The sequence below is a fragment of the Pomacea canaliculata genome, linkage group LG10 (assembly GCF_003073045.1).
Source record: "Pomacea canaliculata isolate SZHN2017 linkage group LG10, ASM307304v1, whole genome shotgun sequence".
In the NCBI taxonomy this organism is placed as follows: domain Eukaryota; kingdom Metazoa; phylum Mollusca; class Gastropoda; order Architaenioglossa; family Ampullariidae; genus Pomacea; species Pomacea canaliculata.
The window spans coordinates 14,393,566-14,415,412 of NC_037599.1; the positions used below are offsets into that span (position 1 = coordinate 14,393,566).

The window sequence follows — 21,847 nt, forward strand, 5'->3', positions numbered from 1 at the left end:
GACCACAGGATACTGAAATCCTGTGCTTCTGGTACATTATTATCAGTTATTTAACTATGTTGAAAATTTTTTGCAGTCTAGAGCTGATTGATTTATGGCGTGGTATTGCAGACAGTACTAATAAGGCTTTTTTTTTTTAAAATCTTTTTATTAATGAAAGGTCTAGGCGGGTTGCAGTCTTTCTCTAATGACTGGGGAAGCTTGGTGCATCATACTATTTCCCAAAATCTGGGTGAATGTGTCACTTCTCATCTCAAGATACAAGTCTCTAAACATGAGAATGCACAGCAAGAGGTCAGACTTGTGTACACAGGCAGGGCCGCCGAGAGCCAGCCCGGGCCCCGGGACAGACCTCTCCAGGCCCCTTGTACTTGTAATCGTAAATTATTTTCCCAGTATATAATGTATGTTTACAATTCGAATCTCAATATCTACACTCAAACTCAACTTCTGCATGTGTAATGCTTGGGTGTTCTGTCCTTAGACCTTTCTTTAAAAGAAAAAGAAAAGGAGAAGAAGAAAAAAAAATCCACTGACCAAGGCCGGGCCCCCTTGACAGCCGCGGGCCCGGGTACACCAGACCCCCTGTCCCCCCCCTCTCGTCAGGCCTGTACACAGGCCTTACTAAAACTATGGTCCCATCTCTCCATTGGCTTTGTCCTTTAATCACCCTTACTTGTTTCTCTCAGTTCTCATCTCTTTTTGGGGGAAAAATTAAGTCATCGGTCCACACCAGCAGATAATTGATTAATTTTGAAAAGGAAATTCATAACCACCAGGCATTGTGGCAACTTTGTAGCCTTTAGCAAATCATTCTTTAGTAAGCAGCATGTCCACCATGGGTCAACACCAAGATTGATCAGTATTGATCAATGCATATGGAGATATTGAATGTAGTACCTTCCATTTTGGTTAGCAATAAAACTTTACTGGTGCCAAGACAAATGTAGTCTAAATAGTCAAATTAGATTCATGTCAGTAGACAGCATTGTAGCCCTCCATTTTAAGTTATAGTACTCTGATGATGTTAATGCTAGAATTATTTTAAAAATTTTAAATATCTTCATGAAATTTTAGTGTTGTTTATAGAGTAAAGATAGAAATATATCAAATTAGGAGTGATTTATGACCAGGGAAGCCTTAGGAAGGGTAAATAACCTGAGGCAGATTTTTATAATTATTCATAAAACAGGAGGAAATGCTGGGTATGTCCGTGGTCCAAGAAACATTGGGAGACAGAAGCGAGTATTAATAATGCAAATGCATAGTGATGTATCAGACATTAAGATTTGGTTTTCATTTGGAAAATTAAAATTGTGAACAGTGGTTTATTCTTACAGTATATCACCCCTGTGAACAGGGCACTGTTACACTCAACCCTCACTTTTTCTGTCTCCAAATTAGTTGTACAAGGTCAAAGGCAAAACTGTCACAGAATATTAGTTCACAAGCAGATGTGTCTGCATTTTGGTGTCTGCTCAATGCCAGTGAGGAGGGTTGCCATGGTGATACGATGTTCCAATCAATAAGGCCTGGCCTCCAGGGCTGGCGGCCAAAGCAAGCTGTTGCGATGTACAGGCCACATGAAAGCATCTAGGACCACGATGGCACAGTGCTGGCACTGCCGCTGTGCTCTTGCACACAGGGAGATGTGGCAGAAGGAATTGCTGTCTTGTATTGATCAGAGGATGATTTTTCCACCCACCAGCATCCCCATTGTGTATTGAGGTGGCGGTGGGGCTGTCATTTTGTTTAAAAAAAAAAACCCTTTCCTGTCATTTGTAAAAACAACTTTTATGTTTATCATTTTTTCTACAAGTATCAGTAGTTGTCTAGGAAGTGGTGGTGTTATGGAAACATGAGTAGTTTCAGGACATCTTAAATGAACTTTCCAATCAGTAAATGTGTTGAAAATCACTTTGTAATAGATTCTAGCTGCCACATTTTAGCAGCATGTTTCATAATTTATTAATGCTAAAATATGTTCTTGTCAGGAGCAACCCAAAAGAAAATTTAATATTTTGGAAGAATAATGTATTCTAGTTTTAATAAAAGTGAGCTCTTTTCTTTGAAAAAGTTAAAAGTTTGTTTTGGTGACCAGATAAACTATGACTGATATTTTTCAAAAGAACTAGCAGTGAGAAATGCAAATATTTTTAATAGAAATTATTGATAGTTTTAATTTCGTGACCAAAGGTCTTTCACAATTTATAACATGGTTAATTTTTAAGGTAATAATAATCCTGCAAAAAAAAATTGTAAACATTATATGCATAAATATTGTTTTATTTTTGACATATTCCTTCATTTAGAGTGCATTTTACCACCTCATACCACGCCATAAATCAGGAAGATGTAAAAATGATTAGGAAGATGTAAAATCATCAAAGCATTCATGGTTTGAGGTGTAATGGCATACAGAGAAGAATTTAACAACCATGGAAGAAGCAATTGTGAAATCATGTTTGTAGAATTTGTTGTAAATGGCAGCATTGTAGTTTTTACAATTGAACAATTAACAGCATCATTCTGATAATCTGCTGCCCAATTTTAAAGGTAGTCTAAATCTTAATACTGTTATTGAGGGGGCATAATCTGTCAGCTTTTAATATGTATAATGATTTTTAAAGTAAATTCATCATTGCTGTCTAAGGCATCATTTGCTGAAGAGAGCATGTTTTTCTTTGTAGGGTTTATGTAGGAGTAAGCCCACCTTAAGCTCATAAATCTTGGCTACTTGCTGCTGTTTCATCTGCCAGAAATTGCATTTCCCTTTACTACATTGTCCATGTAAATGTTGTTGTGCTGTTTTTCCTTACTCTTCAGGTGGTAATCCATGGGTGGTTACATATAAAGGTAACATATAGTCAACAAAAAACCCTTTGCTATTTTGATCAAAAACAAATTTGTATTTTCCCAAACCCAATGTATTTGAATACATTTTTTTCATTTTTGAATATGTCAAGATAGAGAACATCATCGGCTTCACTTCTGCTGGGGCAGTTTCCTAGTTGTTAACCCTGCATATTTTACTTCCTGTTTTTGTTGGGGCTTTTATTTTATATTTTGTTGTTGTTGTTTTTTTATGTGTGTTGTATGTTGTGTGTAGCCAGGACATGGGGCTTGTAGTGTCACATTGTAGTAAAGACTGTTCTGTGCTGCCCCCATGCGGAGCTGTTGCCCCGCTGTGTTGTCTGCCTTTCCTGGCTGCGCCCTGCACACTGCCTAGTATCAGTGCTGTCTTGTCCTAAGTGTTGTTTGGCCTGGCAGGTCTGTGTGTTGTTTTCACTGCCAGGCTACTGCTTTTTGCCTTTTAAAACAAAACTGGAAGAAAAACTTCTGTGCATTCATGTACGTGTAAATATATATTCAGGTGAGATATTCTGTGGGTTCAACAATTTCAAGATAATTAACACACATAATTACTTAGTAGCCTCAGATGAAAAAGTTGTGATTAAAAATTAACTATTAAAAACACCAGTTATTTTTTCTTGGCAGCAAAGATTTGTCACAATATATAGCTGTTTATTAGAGAACGTGGTATGTATGTTAGAACAGTTTTGTTTAATGTATGTTTATAACATTGTTGTTTGTATATCCAGTTATTTTGACTGAATTGACTGTACCTCAACAAAATCTGAGTCTGTTCACTAGTATCGGATCTCTCAGTTCTAGAAAAAAACTAAATATAATTTACGCAATTTGTAACACATTCAAAAGAAGTTTCATGCTTTATTTAATCTGTGATGATTATAATCACAACTCTTAATCAGCGCAAACTTCGTGGCTACTCTGCATGTATTCTTTTCTGGTTGGATCAGTGTTGACTTAGCATCCACACCACAGTCTGCAAGTGCACCTTCTACTGATTAGTGAGCTATCACTGTACAAGGCACTGTGTCTCGAATAAGACAACTTGAGTTATTTTCTGAGTTTGTCTTTGAAGATTTGTCATGTACCTATTATTACCTGATTTTTCTTACTTGCTGATAGTCCAGTTACTAATATACTATATTTATTATTAAATAATAATCAGATAAATCTGCTTTCGGTAATTAACATTATTTGTACTAAAACAACACTTCCATCCAAATGATTTAAGGTAAGCATATAACTTGCAAGATGGTATTTTCCTGTGTTTTTCAATTTATGATGAAACAACTTATTATTATTAGGGCTTCTGCTAAGGCTAAATTCTTTGGGGTCCCAGGGACCTCTTCTTCAGATTTTTAAGGGGTCCCTGTTCTTCGCCCAAATTTGAAGGGGACCCCATTGACCAAAAATTGAAGGGGTCCTCCTAACTTTTAATGCGTACTGTACGCAATTTTTTGCGTAAGCAGAAGCCCTGATTATATTTTTTCAAAATTTTGACTAATGAAGCTTGGACCATCCCTCTTTATAGAAATTTAAATAAGTGGCTTCAGAACAGTCTTTTCTTGATGTAATTCATATTTTAATGAAGTTGAGTATATTTTCTTCACGTCACCATAGTCAAAACATTTCCTAAAGTTTTCATCTGATTTTTATAAAATTTGTGAATTACATGGCATTTTTTAAATTGAACCTCAGTCAGACCTGTAGGTGCAGAGGAAACTGTGTTTTCACAGCAAAGAAATTTGGCAGTTAAGTGTGTACTTTAAAATTATTTTTCTAATGTGCCCAGTCAGTTTGAGAATGGTTCATTTCATTACAGAACATGTGCACAATGTATTAGCAAGATATGGCAGTGATATCTTTATTTATTGTGCAGACAAGAGTGACAACCATTTACATGGTGTAATTCATGTCATGTTATACTCTACCTCACTAAATACAAACTACATTTTAAAAAAAAAACTTCTGCAGCCTTCTAATTTAAATTTCTATAAAGATTTATGGTCTGTGCTTCTTCAGTAAAAAATTTTGAAGGAATATGTTGAATAGTGGTTTTATTGTTAATTAAATAACATAGGACAGGGTTCCCAGTCACTTAATCCCCGACGCTGAATCCCTAAAATGAAATTTTAACTATAAAAATTATGCAGCCACCAAAAGATTTAATTGAAATTCAAATAATTATTTTCATATAAATATCACAATAACTTTTACAATTTAAATACTTTAACTAATGTTGTAGATCAGTGATGCCCAACCTTTTTCGGCCTGCGGGCCATATCCATTTCGGACAGCCGTGTCGCGGGCCACTTCACTGCAAAAATACAAATAAGAAAAAAAAATTAGAACAGATACCATTTTTAATTAGAAGCAAGTTGTACTTACCATTAATTATGTAGTAATTAGTGGGATATTTAAAGTTGTCTTGTTAAAATAAAAGTTAGAAATTGTCTTAAAATACATTTTAATCGAGGTACCCCAAGGCAATCCGTCCTGTTTTCCGCAGGAAAATGACGAAATTCAAACGCTGTTTCGGTATTGCTTCCTTATCAGAACCCCATTGTTTTATACCTTGCTAGAAAGCCCTGAGTCTGTATTTTCAATCTCTTTAACGACTGATTCAAATATTAACAGCATTAACCAATCAAAAGATCTTTAATCCCCTGTGGAATGCGACGTCCCTCGTTTTCAAACACTGGTTTCCTCCCAAGACGAAAATCAAGAATGAAATCCATCGAAAGATTGAGAGACGCCCCTACGTAGGGATAAATACTTCTTCTTCCCTTTTTTTCGGTTTGTTTTTTTTTTTTTTTTTAGGTTTTCTTTATTACTAACATGCCGATTTCCTGTATTGTGGCCAGAAGCTTCGCGTCGCGGGCCATATCCGGCCCGCGGGCCGTAGGTTGGGCATCCCTGTTGTAGATGTTCAAATTACGTTGAAGTTAATAGCATGATTTAAATATTATTAATGTATTTCAATATTTATTTTAATTGTAAAACTTATTGTGATGTTTATATGAAAATAATTATTTGAATTTCAATTACATTTTTTTTAACTGGCTTCATAATTTTTATAGTTAAAATTTCATTTTAGGGATTCACGTCGGGGATTAAGTGTCTGGGGATTAAGTGACTGGACACCATAGGACAGTACTTTCTTCCAAATTATATGCTTACCTTAATAACTCCAATGTTTACATCTCTGTAATAATTAAGGACATTTACATATATAAATTATTACATACCTAAAGTACTAACAGTAGTAACAGTAATCATGTTTACAGTGCACATGAGTATGCACAGTCTTTTTTCTCATGTATGACTTAAAAGTAAAAAGATTTAAGTAAAAAGAAGAAAAGAAGATGCACTACATGTTCATGAAAACTAATAAAACTAAAAGCAATCTTACCTATATATGGATGCATCTAAAATAGCTTGTTACTACATGAATCGTAAATTCATTATTTTAAGCTTAAAATCCTGAGCTGCTTTCACCCTTGCATATCTGTGTATTTTGCAAAATCAGGTATCTTGAAACTGACATGACTTTGAACAGAAGTCCAGTCTCAAACAAGCTACTGATAACATACTCGTATTTATTTGTTAAAAATAAACAAGTATCACTATTACTCTGTGCCCTATTCTATTGTAGCTTATTGTTCACATTCTACAAATTTTTAACTGCCTAATTTTTTAAAAGACACTATCAACTCTCAAAAATAAGAATGGTTTAGCAACATTTCACTGAACATACTTTTATACAAGATATCTATTTCCTGGAAAAGCTAGAACATTTGATTCATATATAAAGGTGTCTAGACCAGCAGTTAGTTGTTAGTCTGCTTGGGTTGCACAGTGTCTTTAATCATTGGCCTACTTTTAGCTAGGAAAAGATTTTTTTTTTTCATATGGGTGGCAAAATGGCAAGTGGCAGTAAGGAATTGGCAGGTGTTTTTAAAGCTTTTTGTCTTAGTGAGTCATAGATTATGAAATTAAGTAAATCTAGTCAGATGATGAAACTGGATGTAATAAGAACTCATTCTAAGTTGTTATTTCAGCCTTTGTAAGAATATTGGGGAAAGGGGTATTTTAGAACTTAAGAAAGGAATTGAACTGTGTTATATAATGTGTCAATGGCTGTCTCAGCCTTTGGTAAAATAAAACTATTGTAACTACTAATACATAATTTTAAAAATGAGAAAAGAAAACTGAATTAAAACTGTCTCTCTATGCCCTTTTGATTTCTTGGCTGCAGTATTTTTGCTGACTTAATAATAGGGTCTGATAGCAGTGTCTTCAGTGTACTAATCATGCAGACATTTTTGCCATTATCTTCTCATTCATTGTGCATCTATTTGCACTTTTGAAGTCCTTTAAGAACTTTATGGATGTTTAGGCATGCCAGACAGATATTTCTTTTAAACCTGATTAAATACCTGATCTTATTTGTTCTTATAAGGATAAATAGGTGAAGTAACCCTTCATAAATAATATTGGGATCATGTAGATGAGCCAAAAAGTTCTTTGGAAAGTGTTTTGGTAGCATTAATCAGAACATGTTTTAGATTGATTCTTTATTTACCATGTTATACCCTAACAACATGATTATTCTTTGATGCTGTTAGACTGTATTTGTTTTGGGGTCTGCCTATATGCATTGTATTTATTGACTTGGTTCACACACTGTAGGTTATTTTAATGAACAAATTAAAGTAACTGACTGTCTCTGTGGATCATATCACTTTGCCTCTGAGTATTTATATATATGACTATTTAAAACCAACATTTTCGTCGGTCTTTACAATGTATTTTTTTACTACCTTATATTTGGAATTTGGACTTATGGCCTACACTGTTGTCCTTTATGTTCATGGTCCTCTTCACATTCACTGAGTGACTCACACATTCAAGATGACCTAGAATCTTTTGTTTTTCAAAGAGAAAGCCTGACATTTACAATTAAAACTGCATCTGTTCTTTAAAGAACAAGTGATTGCAGCATAGATTTGTCTTCATAAGTGGTGGTTGTGTGTGTATAGAGTTCCCATCAGGCTACCCACGCATTTTGCTGCATCCGAAGCTCAAGTCAGTGGAGAAAGGACTCAGCACCATCATGCAGTGTGAGGCTGCTGGTGAACCAGACCCCACCATTATGTGGCTAAAGGATTATGTACCAGTTGATCTAAGTGACCCACGAATACAGCTGCTAGAATCAGGTATATGTAACTACTAATTTAAATGATTGCAGTTATATAGTATGCTTTGATCATCTTGTGCATGATTTTCTGAGGAATTAAAAAAAAAATTCTCTTGCACAGATTATTTCTGTGACATAGTAAAATGGCAAACTCAAACTTTTGTTACAAGAAATAGCAATTATACAAATTAAAGTGAAAAAGATGTATGATTCATCAAAGCAGAGATTAACTAGTTGCATTTTCATTTAAAAATAGCTGACCACATTTGAAGTTCATTTCTTAAAAAGCATAAAATTAATGCATATCAAATTTTAATGATTTTAGTCTGGGAGAAAATAGGGTTTATGTATTCAGTAAAATTTGGTGAATCCTCACCCAAAAGCTATCCCTATGGCAACGCCACTGGGACACTCTGGTCCTTGTTAGATTAAAGTTATGACACACCTATGCCATGCAAGGACACCTGTTATGAGGTGAACAACCCCCAGTTTGTCCATGGTGTAGGGCAGATCTGGGCAAAGGCAGGGGCGCCTCCTGTCTCTGGCCTGCCTGCCAGTATATATACTATATATACGGTATTGAGTAAAACTGAGTTAACTATATTGGTCCGGCCCTCTAAAACCATCTCAATGTCCCATGCGGCCCCTTGGGAAAATTAATTGCCCACCCCTGGTGTAGGGGAAGTTTTAGTGTGGTACATGTTATGATTGTCCTGAGCTCCAGATTATCCGCCGGCAGTTTTTTTACAGAAAATTCTTTGTTCAGGCCCGTCCCATTGGCAGCAGTCTTTACATTTTTTAGGAGGATAGGACTTTACTATCAGATTTAAGGAATTTTATGCCCTGATGACCGTTTGCCTTATGGTTTTTCGGTTTGTCCGTGGCCTGTTTGGGTTTCACCACTCCTTTTTACACTTGACCCACTCTTTTACATATTGTTTATTTCTTTGGTTGACTCTTAAAAGAATGTTATGGCTATATCACTCAGGAGGTTTATTCCCTGAACTTGTTAAGTGAAGATTGCTTTCTGTTGCCGTGATATAGCCCTAGTTGCTGGCACAGAGTTAAACTCAAACAAATCGCCCAAAAGCTAGGGAAGTAAGTGGTTTACTTTTAGATAATTATTTGGTATAAATGAAAGGCAAAACCTTAACTTCCACCTCACCTTCCAGATTACCATTGCTGCAAGCCTTTTTTCATCATTTGTAAATGTAGAACCATCAAACAGAATACTTTAATTTGAAGAAAGGTTTGGAGGAGAAAAAAATTCTGGAGACAAGCAGGATGCTACAGTAAGAGGCAGATTAACAAGGGAAGCTACCCAGCAGTAGTTGGTTGTGCATTAGGCAAAAGTTTAGTCCCATGTCATGGAACCCTGACATCTCTGTTCTGCTACTAATCATTTGTGATGATGAAACTTCTTTTAAGAAAAGAACAAATAAACACACTCTTTGAAGATTCCAGGAAACATCTGCATTTTAGTTGACATTCTCAAATGATATGTTGAAGTGTATATTTGATTATATTCTTTTAAGACTGAAGACAAATATCAGTTGTAACTTGATAGTGTTTATAGAGAGTAAGACAAATACTTTTAGTAATGTAGTAGTTTTTATGGAGTCCATAGATTTTACATTCCTGTTACTAAATTAATTCTTTGGAAAAAAAATTTTGATTTTTCTTTATTCAGTTTTAATTTTTAAAGATGTCAGGACCTCTCAGTCTTTGTTATTTGCTGATATCAAAGACAAAATGCTTTTTAAAATGAAGACCACATATTTCCATTTGATGATTTCTGCTTAAATAAATTTATACATTTTATACATACATTTTTATTGATTTTTATACAGCTACCTTTTACTAATGCTTTTGTTTAAGATATCTCTGGTATGTCTGAGTAAACTCAGTAAAGAATGACGACAGCAAGGTTACATAGTAAAAGTCAGGTGTAACATGAGGTTGCCTTTTCTTTCCCTCTCACATGATGATGTGCATGCACATGAATACACAATAAGAGAAAAATGGTGCTACATTCACTTGCGCTTGTGAGGTTCTACTTTTGGTTGGGTGATGTTTGTTGGGTTTTTTTCGTTTTGTTGGATAAGGTTTGTTATATAAATGTTTAATTTCCATTTTATCAGGATACCTTCAAATTCACAACAGCCAAGAATCAGATGAAGCCACCTATGAGTGTTTGGCAGAGAATGAACTGGGAGTGGCTTACTCTTATCCAGCTATGATGTATGTCAAAGGTGAGTCTCATATTTGAAGTAGTATATAAGGAAAACATAACTCATTTTTTTTCAAAATAAAACCATTGTTTCATATGAAATATTTTTGTTTGAAGGAATGATTTTGAGAAGACAAATATCAGTTGTTCTTTGGTAAAGTTTATAGAGACTAGGACAAATACTTTAAGTACTATAGTAGATTTTATGGAGTCCATAGATTTTACATTCTTGTGTACTTCTTTTCACCTCTGTTATGGATTTTTCTTCAGTGCTTGTGCTGCGTCATTTCTTACAATAGAATCTTCCACTAACGGCTTCTGTCTCCTGTTCTTCCATCTTGCTTGGATTTTTGACTGTACTGGATTTTGTTCCTTCGTTACTGACGCTTTTAGTTGTTCTAGCATTGTGGACCATGCCGTTTTCCATTTATTATAGATGAACCACATACATCGCGGCATGTTATGTAGATTAGATTCTGGATCTATTCTCTTCAGCAGTATTGTCTGGTGATGAGATGTATTTGTGTTACTGACTGCTGTCACCTTTGCTTCTTCAGTGCCAGGACTGTGCTCTGCTCTCAACTATGTTGCCCTAAAATTTCAAATTCATTGAAAGAAAAAAAGGTGAAGGTCACTCTCAACATCAGTGAGTCATCATCATCAGTTTGACACTGTGGCCTGTGTCTGTCAGCTATATACAAGAATAGACAAAGTGCATCTAGCTCAGCACTTTCCAACAAGACTGTAGGTGGCTGTTAAACAGATTGATGTAGAAAACTTAGATTCCAAGTTCTCTTATATACAGAAAGAAGTTGTATTAATCAAGCAGCTACAACATGAGACTGTTCTTCCACATAACTGTGGACAGTGATGCCTGTTAAGGGCTATGGTTCTTGCCGTCACCTTCTGCATGGTCATTTTCACAGCAATCTGCTGGAGCTAGCAGTCACATATATCTTTCGGGGTGGACTGCATGCTCTGGAATATTTGCATAGCAAAGGTGTCATACATAGGAGTGTGAAGGCTAGCCATGTTTTAATATCAGCTAGTGGACAGGTATGTCTCACTGGTCTCCACAACTCTCTTTCTGCAGTTGTAGGAGCCCAGCGCTTGTGAACAGTATGACTACCCCAACAAGCTGATGGCTACCTCCAGTATTTCAGTCCGGAAATTCTTGAACAAAATCTGGCTATTTCTCAGTAATTGTGAAACTAAACTGATGATCTTACTTCTAGAATTTAGCTATTTTTCAGTGATTGTTTTTGAGACCAGCATCCATTATTATTATGTTTGTGTTTTTGTCTTTTTAATAAAGCACTTTGAGCCCACCTTTAATGGTGGGGAAAGTGCTATATAAATAAACATAATATATAAAAAAGAAATGAAAATGCAAGTACTTTTTTTTTTGTTGAACATGCCTTTTCTTAAGCATTGTAGATTTTTCACAGATTATTATCAATCATAAAATATAAATCATAGTTAAATTTAAATCTGACAAAGGTCTGTGTTTGAGAATGTCTGAAAGTTAAGAGCTTGTAAAGAGTAAGCTCAGGTCTGTCGTACCATTGGGCTCTGATGTAAATAGAACACAGGCTGTTCATACTCCACACTATAATTTTAATAGTTGCACTGTATTTTTCTTCAGTTATAACGCTATGTGTATATAGAACATCATTTTAAAATATATGTATATACACATATTTTTTAATAAATAAATTGTGCATATGAAGTTATTCAGCTAGGACAACTGACTCCTCCAATGATGCAGCATAAGATGTTTTACTTTGGTTCTGCTGCAAAGAAGACAGAAATGTCATTGTCCTGCCCATAGCAAATATTTTGTACTATTAAATAGAAGATCATTTATTTGCTAATGGCTTGGGGAGAAGTGTAGTAATAACCAATTTTAGACCAGCATTCTGAAGTGTGCATTTTTATTAAGGCCATACACTTATGTATTCAGGCAGGGGACTAACATATATCACTCAGATATTTTGTATTCCTTGATTGTGTCATATAAATGTGCATTTGAGGTGTGCTGAGAATATTTGGGTGTTTTTGCAGCATCATTAATGTCAAAAGAATGGACTGATGTGCACACATGGCAGTCACACAGTAGATGCACAGCTATTCACTTCAGAATACACTGCAATAAATGTACAAATCATAATAGCTGCAGCATTTACATGGTTGACTTGTGTAACAAGCTACATCTCTCTAGATAAGCCTTAGTGCAGCAAATGTCTCCAGTTCTGTTGCTGCTGCCATTGCCTGGCTTGTATGGTATGATTATCAGTTATCATCTTAAGTGGATTTATTTTCCTTGGACTGCATCTGAAACCTTGCAACACAAAACTAGCACTAGCACTAGAGTGCAGAAATGCGTCACCTGTTTTTCAGGCACAAAATAAATCATTACAGTAGGGGCAAAAAAAATAGATCCTAGGTGCAAAATATAACTTTGAGGTCTTGTAAATATCGCTATCTGCATTCACAAAACCTAATGTATAATATATAGAATGCTAATACAGGTAACTGAATGACAATAACGCACAGGAACCCAGATTAGTTTCTTGTGCAACACATCAATATATCTATATAGTCGTAACTATACATTTAATCTAGTTTGGTATGCTTGGTGCACTCGCTGGATATTATGTGTGAAGGATATTATGTGTGTGGATGTGTGCAAGTATTGTGTTGCTGGCTGACTTTCTTTTCTCTGAAATACTTTTCCTCCAGAGAATGTGAACAAAATACATTATTTGCAGAATTAACCCCTAATTGCATCATGATATGATGGTTGTTTTTCCGTTTTTATGAGCTGCATTGCCTAGAAAGTAATCAAACTTAACTGTAACAAGTTAAAAATATCAGGCATCCTTTAAAGATATTCTTCCAAAAAAATATATAAAAGGTGCTAGTGTCCCAGTTATTTCACCCCAAAAGACTGTTATTTAGGCATCATTTTTTTCTACAAGTTTTTTTTCTTTTTACTTTTCTTTCAGGTAGTTAATTGCTAATTTTTTAATGGAAAGAACAATAGTGCAGGCCAAAGTATATTTGTAGTTTGTCTTGCAGTCTGCAGGCGTTTCTGCTGTTTAAGAAATTATTTTCTTAGGTGAGTTGTGTGATAGGGTGTTATTATGATTCATCAATTATATGTACTGCTTTTCTTATACGTAAGTTTTTATTTGTTCACTGCAGGTATTTGGATAATAAAATTTGATTTTCTATGCATGTGCATGTATTAGTTCGGCGAGTCCCACCAAGATTTTCCATTCTGCCAGAGGATCAGAATGTGATGCCAGGATCCGATGTGAACCTAACTTGTGTAGCTGTAGGCTCTCCAATGCCTTTGGTTAAGTGGCGACAAGGAGCATACGATTTGACAGATGAGGATAATGTTCCTGTTGGAAAGAATGTGTTGGAGTTGAAAGATGTACGAGAATCCAAAAACTACACATGTGAAGCCTCTTCTGATCTTGGCAACATAGAGCATGTGGTACAAGTCATTGTGGAAGGTAAGAGAACATTAACTTTCTTGGCTTTGCCTCTTCTGATGTTTGACGTTTAAACAAGCTGTCGTGCTAGCAGTAGCTATTGATGTTTGGGATTTTAAGGTGGGGAAGAAACAATTTATCATATTTTCTATTATCATATGCTGCATGGCCATAATGTATATATGAATCCTTTGTTGTCATTAGCTTACAGAATGTGTTTTTGAACCACCATTGTCACACTGTCCTTTTGATTGTGGAAGGTAGATGTTTATGGTTTCTTTGGAGAAAATGAAACATTTGTATATCAGTATGTCATTTGACCACTCCACATAGTTGTATGATGTATTAGTGGATGCTGAAAGCAGTAAGAATGTAAATTTAAAGAGTTTTAAGGTGGAAAATAAATTTTTCTGAGTATAAATTTATGCATTTTATATGGAACTTAACACGGCTTTTGTCATCATATAGACCTGGATATCCTTGACATTTTAGTTCTCCTCTATGTGATTATTTGAGTGTCAAGCACAGTTTAGTTTTTATATTCTTACTAATAGTTGAACCAGACAGACCTGGCATATCAGTTGTCTTCATCTAGATTTCCTTGTCACAACTTTAACAAGAACTTTCTATAGCCTTAAAAGTGGCACTATTAACTTACCAAGCTGGTATACCTTCAAAATTTCATCACTTTGTGCTACTTTTTCCTGTGTTGCCTTTTATATTACTATGTAGAAATCAAGGGGTTATTGCAACTCTAACCTGGAAACTACAGAAGACCTATTTAGCATTTCACGTCATCCTCATAAACGAAGGGTTGAAGTATGCACTTTAATATAGAAGCTGGAGTGGTTTGCTGTTGTCACAAAGGGGTTAAAGTGTGCTTTTGACATATAAACTGTGAAGAGAGAGGGAAATGTGGTTGGAAATAGAAACAGTCATGATAAGGAGTGCTGTGTGTTGGCACAGTCATGGCTGAAAAAAGCATGCAGCAAGAACATTCACTTCACCCAAGAAGACTAGTGCAAATGACAAGAGCTAGAGTTGATTAATGAAAAAGATTGAAGCAGAGAGGGGTGTATTTTTATATGGCTGTCATTGTAATACAAAACTAAAAGATGTGAGATTTTCTTTATAGAGCTTAAGGTTTTAAGCTAACCAGAATTCCATTACATTTTTTAACCTCTTTTAGAAAATACTGTGACACCATGCACTGCACAGTCTGCAACTGTGGTCTCTCTTTACCCAGTATGTGTGCACTTATTTAGGTTAACAAAAGATTTCTTTGTTGCACTAGCAATATTATTTTCCAGGTGTGGGAGGGGTATTATTTAGTAACCAGTCATACATATATGGATATCTTACTCAGCAGACAGAAGTCGGATACTGTAGTTTGAGCCTGATAACAGATGAATGTGACAAATTTTTTTAGAAGGGTGATTTTGAAAATGTGACAAGGGTTCCCCCAAAGTTTGGTTTTAATATGTATTTTTAATATCTAACCATACTATAGATTTTGCTATATACAGCCCAGCTCAGATGTGTTTATGTTGTGGTTTTTTTTTTAACATGTACAAATCTGTTATAGATATATTGATGATCAAATTTTCTGTTAAATAGACATGCTGTATTGTGCATGTCGTTTGTTACATTTTAATACAGTTTGAATGTTTCATCTTTCTTCCCTTTTAATATTTCTTAGTGTAATTTAAGCGCAAGAGATATCAAAGCCATGTTTCTCGCCCATTGTGATGAAGGCTTATAGTGTGGCTAGTTGAGTAGGCCGTTCACAGGAGAAGCTTGTGTTGGGAGTGTACAGCACAGCTGCCTGTACATCACCAGCTTATCTTGCCTCCTTGAGAGCAGCGACTGGCACTGGCAGACGGGTGCCGGTGCTCAGACCAGGGCTTCTGACGGGGTGTGTGTACACCCATATGCATATGTTCCTGACGGCTTGTACGCAATAAATCGCACGGCGAGGATAGCGCTGACACGCTTTACACTTTCATCAAGCGTTCCAGCTCGCCTGTGGCGGTATGCGCTGCCCTTGTGTTTGCAGGAAAGAGCCTGCTGGCTGCGGCCACAGACTGCTTGCTTAGTGCTGTTTGTGCACAGACGGCCTAGTCCTCGGTGCTAGCCGTGCGGCCGCTACTCGCCTGTTTGCGGGATGAACTAAGCCAGAGGGGGTAAGTGACCATTAACTGACCAGCCAACAACTTTCTCACGGAGAGAAATGATTGCAAGTGTCACCAAGTATACTTGGTTATTATTCCAAGGATGGAGGACATTTGGAAAGTCGTGTGTTAAAGGTTGCTGATGAAAAGATTGCTAGGTGCTGACTTTCCTAACATACCTGCAGTCTTGTGTCTGCAGACGGCCCGCAAAAGCCGGTAGGCTGAGAGCAGCGAAGCTGTGATGTGTGTCGGTACCGACAGGTGGAGCCTTGGCGAGAGCGAGATCTGATAGGTCGTGTTGGACCGCATCTTCAGCAGCCGCACGGAGCAACTGTATACTGCCTGATATACAGCATCAGCGGCCAGAGTGAAATCCAACCTGCGAGTGGGCCAGCTACTAACCTAAGTGTCCGCGGATGGCTAGCTGATGCAGCGTACGTGTTCGCTTCTGGATATTGTTGTAGGACGTTTTTGGTGTATGGTTGACCTGTCTCGACAGTTGTGTCTCCAGTGCTAGAGAATAACCGTTGGCCGCTTGGATACTGGTGCTGGCGTAGGTACTGGCTGTCACGTTTAGGTCTGGGAGGTGAACTTCGTGCATCGAGTGAATTTTCAGCTGCGTTATGGCATAGTACGCATCTCCTGCCTGTCATGGGTACCATCAGACATAGTAATAAAGACGTTAGCTTGTTATTACCAAAGACAAGTATTGGTTGCTACTTGTTCGTAATTTGCATCCTTACATCTCCTTGCTCTCCTTCAGCCTTGCCTGGCTCGCCCACCCGCTTAACTGCTTCCGAAGTCACAGCCTCCTCGGTGAAACTTTCGTGGGATAGTGGCAGCCGCGAACCAGTATACTCCTACATTATTCAGTTCAAACCCAAACACGATGCTGCGGCCGATTACACAGAGAAAAGGAACATTGTGCATAATGTGTACACCGTCACCAACCTCAAGGCCTTCACCGACTACCAGTTCCGTGTGGTGGCTGTCAGTAACATAGCCAGAAGCACCCCCAGTGCCCCCCTCGAAGTCACTACGGGGGAATTAGGTTTGTACTTTGTATTTTTTAACCTTAAGGGCCTACTTGTAGTCTTTTCTTCTTGCGCTTTTTTCACCCCAGCCCCCTCCGTAGTTAGCTGATCTGTTTTCGCTCACTGCCTTAAAGCTTGGAAAGTACTCACTGTCCGGCACCTAGCAGTGCCTCGCACAGCTTGTATCAAACACTAGCATGTCTACATGTTGTTGTCAGAATTTCAGCAGATTTTTTTCGGAAATATAAACGGAAAGCTGCTGAGGATTTTATTTCAAGTTTCCGACAAGTGCGTGACGTGCTGCATTGTGCATGGTACGTAGCCGCATAGAAATTACATTAATCATACAGTTACGGTTGATGTTGACTAATCCATCAGCTACTGAATCGCACTTGAATTCCACAAATGTATTGATCATATATACATTTACACGTTGATAGTTTGTTTAAATGTACGCTAACAGAAATAGTCACCTTGTTGAAAGGCAAATGAAATAGGTAACAGGACAAAGCGTTGCGCTCCTTTCGGTGATGCGTCGTGAAATAGCGGACAAAACCAACAGCTATTTGCTCCGCTTAATGTGCCGTATAATATGCACGAACAAAACAGACAAAAGGCTCAGATAAATGGTTATATGTGCACAGAATGGGAATATCCTGAGCAAGAAAACCTTGCAGGTATTGGTGTTTGAAAGGTGTGGTTGAAGTGTAAAGGAGGCTGTCAGATAAAAGCAGACGATACACTTTCCTGTTAGTCTCTTAAATGCTATATAGCAGGGATGCACAACCTACGGCCCGCGGGCCATATCCGGTGCCATCCGGCCCGCGAAACTTCTGCCCACAGTGCAGGAAATCGGCATGTTAGTAATAATAATAAAAAAAAACGAAAAAAGGGAAGAAGAAGTATTTATCCCTACGTAGGGGCGTCTCTCAATCTTTTTTTCGATGGACGAACATTTCGATTCAGTGCTCCGACTTGGTGTCTCTACGATGAGGCCGGACATTCAGAAGTTGGTTTCGGGAAAACAACTTCAAATATCCCACTAATTACTACATAATTAATGGTAAGTACAACTTGTTTCTAATAAAAATGGTATCTGCTCTATATATTTTTTTTTTTTTGTATTTTTGCGGTGAAGTGGCCCGCGACACGGCTGTCCGAAATGGATATGGCCCGCGACACGGCTGTCCGAAATGGATATGGCCCGCGACACGGCTGTCCGAAATGGATATGGCCCGCAGGCCGAAAAAGGTTGGGCATCACTGCTTTATAGAGTAGTAATATGATCAAATTCCTTCACAGCACCATTCACATTTTCCACTTGCTCAGATCGCCCACCCCAAAACCCACAAAAACCACAGCCAAAGTATCATGGCCCTTTATAATAGATCAGGACTGGCAACTATGTTGTCGTCGCACCTATGTGTAGTAGTCCACTCCTTTGTGCTTTATCCCGTGTTTCTTGACGCCACACTAAAGAAATACAATTCTATGGTTCAACTATATTAAACCTGTTTGTCTCATACTCTTTCGCGTTGAACCATAGGGTATAACGTCTCTGGTTGAACACACAACTAGCGTGTGCGTGCACGCCCGTACAAGGGACGAAGAGAGACAAGCTTTTGGTGTTGATGGGGATTTCTTTACTTGGTTAGAGCAGCGCTAGTCGGATGTTGATAGCTTTTTGAAATTTATTAGGAAAGAGAAATGGGTTTGGGACGAACTAGCACCGTCTGTCATAGTGCCTGTGCGTGTCCATTAGCGTAGTGGAAGGTACTGGTCAGCCTAGAGAGAGGGGAACTAGGAGCAGTCAAACGTAGCGGACGCCGAGTAAATACAAGTTTCATATGATGCGTCAGGGTTAGGGTACTACTGTCGCGCGCTAGGTGCGGGTGGGGATTGGTGGAGGTATGGGTGCGGTTGCAGTAAAATTCAAGCTGCAAATCACGCGCACGTGCGCCAGCGTGGGCAGTTCATGACTAGTGAGATCGTGAATCAATTTATCCGGATATCTGATAACCGGTCTTTCAGTTTTTACTGTTCCTGTCCGGCTGTCCACAGCCTGTTAGATTGGCGGTTAGTATCGTTTGTGATAGCGCAGCTTGTGAGGGAAAACCAGATGGGCCGCCACCTAGAGTGAAGTCGGAAGAGTGACAGGTTTTCCGGGAGGTGGGAGGCTGCCTTCTTCACAGATTGTGCTTGCAAGCTACCAGATAGTAGTAAAATACAGAGGGAAGCATGTGATTGTCACCTTACGACCAGCATCTTCCTCATACCTGACTGCCGAATGTCAGTCTTCCTCTCGTTCTCGTGGTGGTCCTGGGAGTCCAGGGTCCACAGCGGTTTTTTATAAATCCTATATCTACGTGACGTTACACAATGCCGTTAAAGCATCAGAGGAAAGTCGAATCGATTCCTGTCATAAAAGATCTTACATAATATATAAGTTTTTAAAAAATGGAGATAATAAAATGTAGCATTAAAGTCGGATTTTTTTATTATGTTTCAGTTCATGTTTATAGAGTCCACTGCTGTGGCAGCAAAGCGGTATAAATTCACTTTATAAAAAAATTGAAACTTTTATATACATATCCAGTAACAGTAAAAAGAAAATTTATAAACTAAGTAGTGAATGCTGTTTTCATTTCAAAGTAAAAGTAAATTAAAGAAAACTAGAGGACCATACATATCCCAAGCTTTAAATCTTGCTTCACAGCAGCAAAAGGAAAGGAGCAGTGGCTATTTAAAACACATTCTGGATTCAGGAACCATCTTTCACTCATGACTTGTTATTTTAGTTAACAGTTACAGAGCCTTTATGACAGACTTTACAGGAATGCAAAACACATGACAAAGAAGGGGGTAGCTGCATGAATGCATGTTTGGTTCTTTTAGTGATTAAGCCAGCTCACAGCAGAACTGTTATATGCTAGCTGAGGTAATCATGCTCAGTGAAAATTCTTTTGTGCATTTTTCTCACAACCTATCTTATAAAGACCCATCATTTGAGAAGAATGTAAATAGTCATTTAAATAACTCTTTCTTCTGTACATTAATATAATTATAAACACACATTCATGTGCTGTCTAATTATTGTCCCTGTCAGTAACATAAATTTCTCTTTCGAATGCAAATTGATATAAAAGCATGCACCCTGATATCTTTTTTTTTTTTTACTATCACATTTCATTTTTGTAGAAGTATATGCAGTGATGTAGCCCATTTTCACAGTACTGAAACTAGACTGTTAGGGCATCAGTTAATGAAAACTGGCAGTTTATAAGAAAGTTGAAAATGAGAAATAAAAGCCCACAGGGAAGAAAATAGCCCAGCAGCAAGAAGGAAAGGTCAAACAAGGGACACTCAGATCAAAAGAGATAAATGCAAGAATGCAGAGAGCAAGCCCGCTCAAGCTGCTTTGGCTCTATATATATATAGAGAGAGAGCATGCATCAAATATTGTGTAAGATATTTTCACACTCAAAGCAAACTGAATATACTTCATTTTAAAGAATGCATTTTATTAATTAGAAACATTTTCAATTTTAAGTGTAAGTTCCCCAACATCATTGTTTCCTAAACCAGTGCTCCAGCCCAGTCATGTGTGCTATTTGAAAACATTTTAAGCCAAACTGCTGGGTATTGCTGTGTACAAAATTCTACCAGGCGCTTTCCTTGCTATCTGCCTCCTCTAACCCATTTTCTGCACTGCCAGTTCAGAGGGCCTGCTGCAGGAAAGCTCAGTGGCTGCTTAGTGGTGGTAGCTGCCGGTAGAGGAGGGTGGGAATGGGGGTAGCTTAAGCTCAGGTGAGGTGGTGGAGGTGGAGAGATCATGGTGTCAGCTCACCACCCACTTCCTGTCATGGTTACCACTAGGCAGGACAGCTGCTGCCATAGATACCAGACAGCCAGGCCCTGCTACTGCATTATCTCTCCCAGGATGATAAATGCTGTACCTGGAAACAGGGTATGTGCCATGGGTGGCAAACACTGTATGTGGGTGTACCGATAAACTGCAGTACTTCATTTGCTGGAGTAAATTGTACAAGCACAGTGCAGGATAATATGTGTGTGTTTATATTAGATGAGGTTCTTGTTGATATGAACACCCAGTATTTCTGACCATCATTGTTCTCCAATATCAACTTTATCAAAATGTCAATTCCACCCTTGGGTTGCACAGCATGTTCATATTTAAAACATAGAAGCAGCAGGTTGTTGCTTTTCATTAACGAAATAATAATAGCAAAATATAGTGTCATATAATGCTCTTTCAAAGCTTGGATTTTAGCTCTTGCCTAGAGGTAGTGTGTGGTAAGTTCCTAACATGTATCCTATACAACAAATATTTGTATATGTGTTTATACAGACCTTCGTACTTTCTAGCATATAGTAGTTGCTGTGTGCCTTTCATGTACCTTGCTATCCACAATAGAGAAGCCGACATTAGAATGCTGCATAGACAGCGGGAGAAAAGCCAATGATTATGTTTCTGTTAATGGAGTAGGGCAGCGGTTCTCAACCTTTTACATCTGACGCCCCCCTGACGAACAAAGGTACATCCGCGCGCCCCTGCTTAGCCAGCAATGTAAGTTAATTTCACTAATACCGGTATAAGAAACTTTAAAAAAATGAACACATTCGCGCCCCCCTTGTAAGAATGTTGTGCCCCCCCCCCCCTCAGGGGGGCGCGCCCCACAGGTTGAGAACCGCTGGAGTAGGGGCTAAAGGCGAGCACAAAAGTAATTGGCAGATAATGGGCAATAATACATCATTATTGCTTTTGGCCAGGGGGCTGGCAGGACTCGCTGAGAGCAAAGACCAGACACATGCTGTTT

The 21,847-nt window shown here is 37.9% G+C and overlaps 1 protein-coding gene across 12 annotated transcripts in view; it reads left to right on the top strand.

Annotated features, from left to right (window-relative positions):
- The window catches only part of LOC112574047 (tyrosine-protein phosphatase Lar-like), a 112,454-nt gene that overhangs the window by 41,096 nt on the left and 49,511 nt on the right, over nt 1-21,847 (top strand). For 10 of the 12 annotated variants that reach the window (XM_025254845.1, XM_025254856.1, XM_025254851.1 and 7 more), the window contains 4 exons: nt 2,827-2,856; nt 7,914-8,090; nt 10,213-10,323; nt 13,556-13,825. In XM_025254845.1, the coding sequence (XP_025110630.1) occupies nt 2,827-2,856; nt 7,914-8,090; nt 10,213-10,323; nt 13,556-13,825 (588 nt within the window). Of the gene's footprint in view, nt 1-2,826; nt 2,857-7,913; nt 8,091-10,212; nt 10,324-13,555; nt 13,826-15,789; nt 17,027-21,847 lie in introns of those variants that run through there. The other 2 variants (XM_025254854.1, XM_025254857.1) reach the window with 2 other exon arrangements.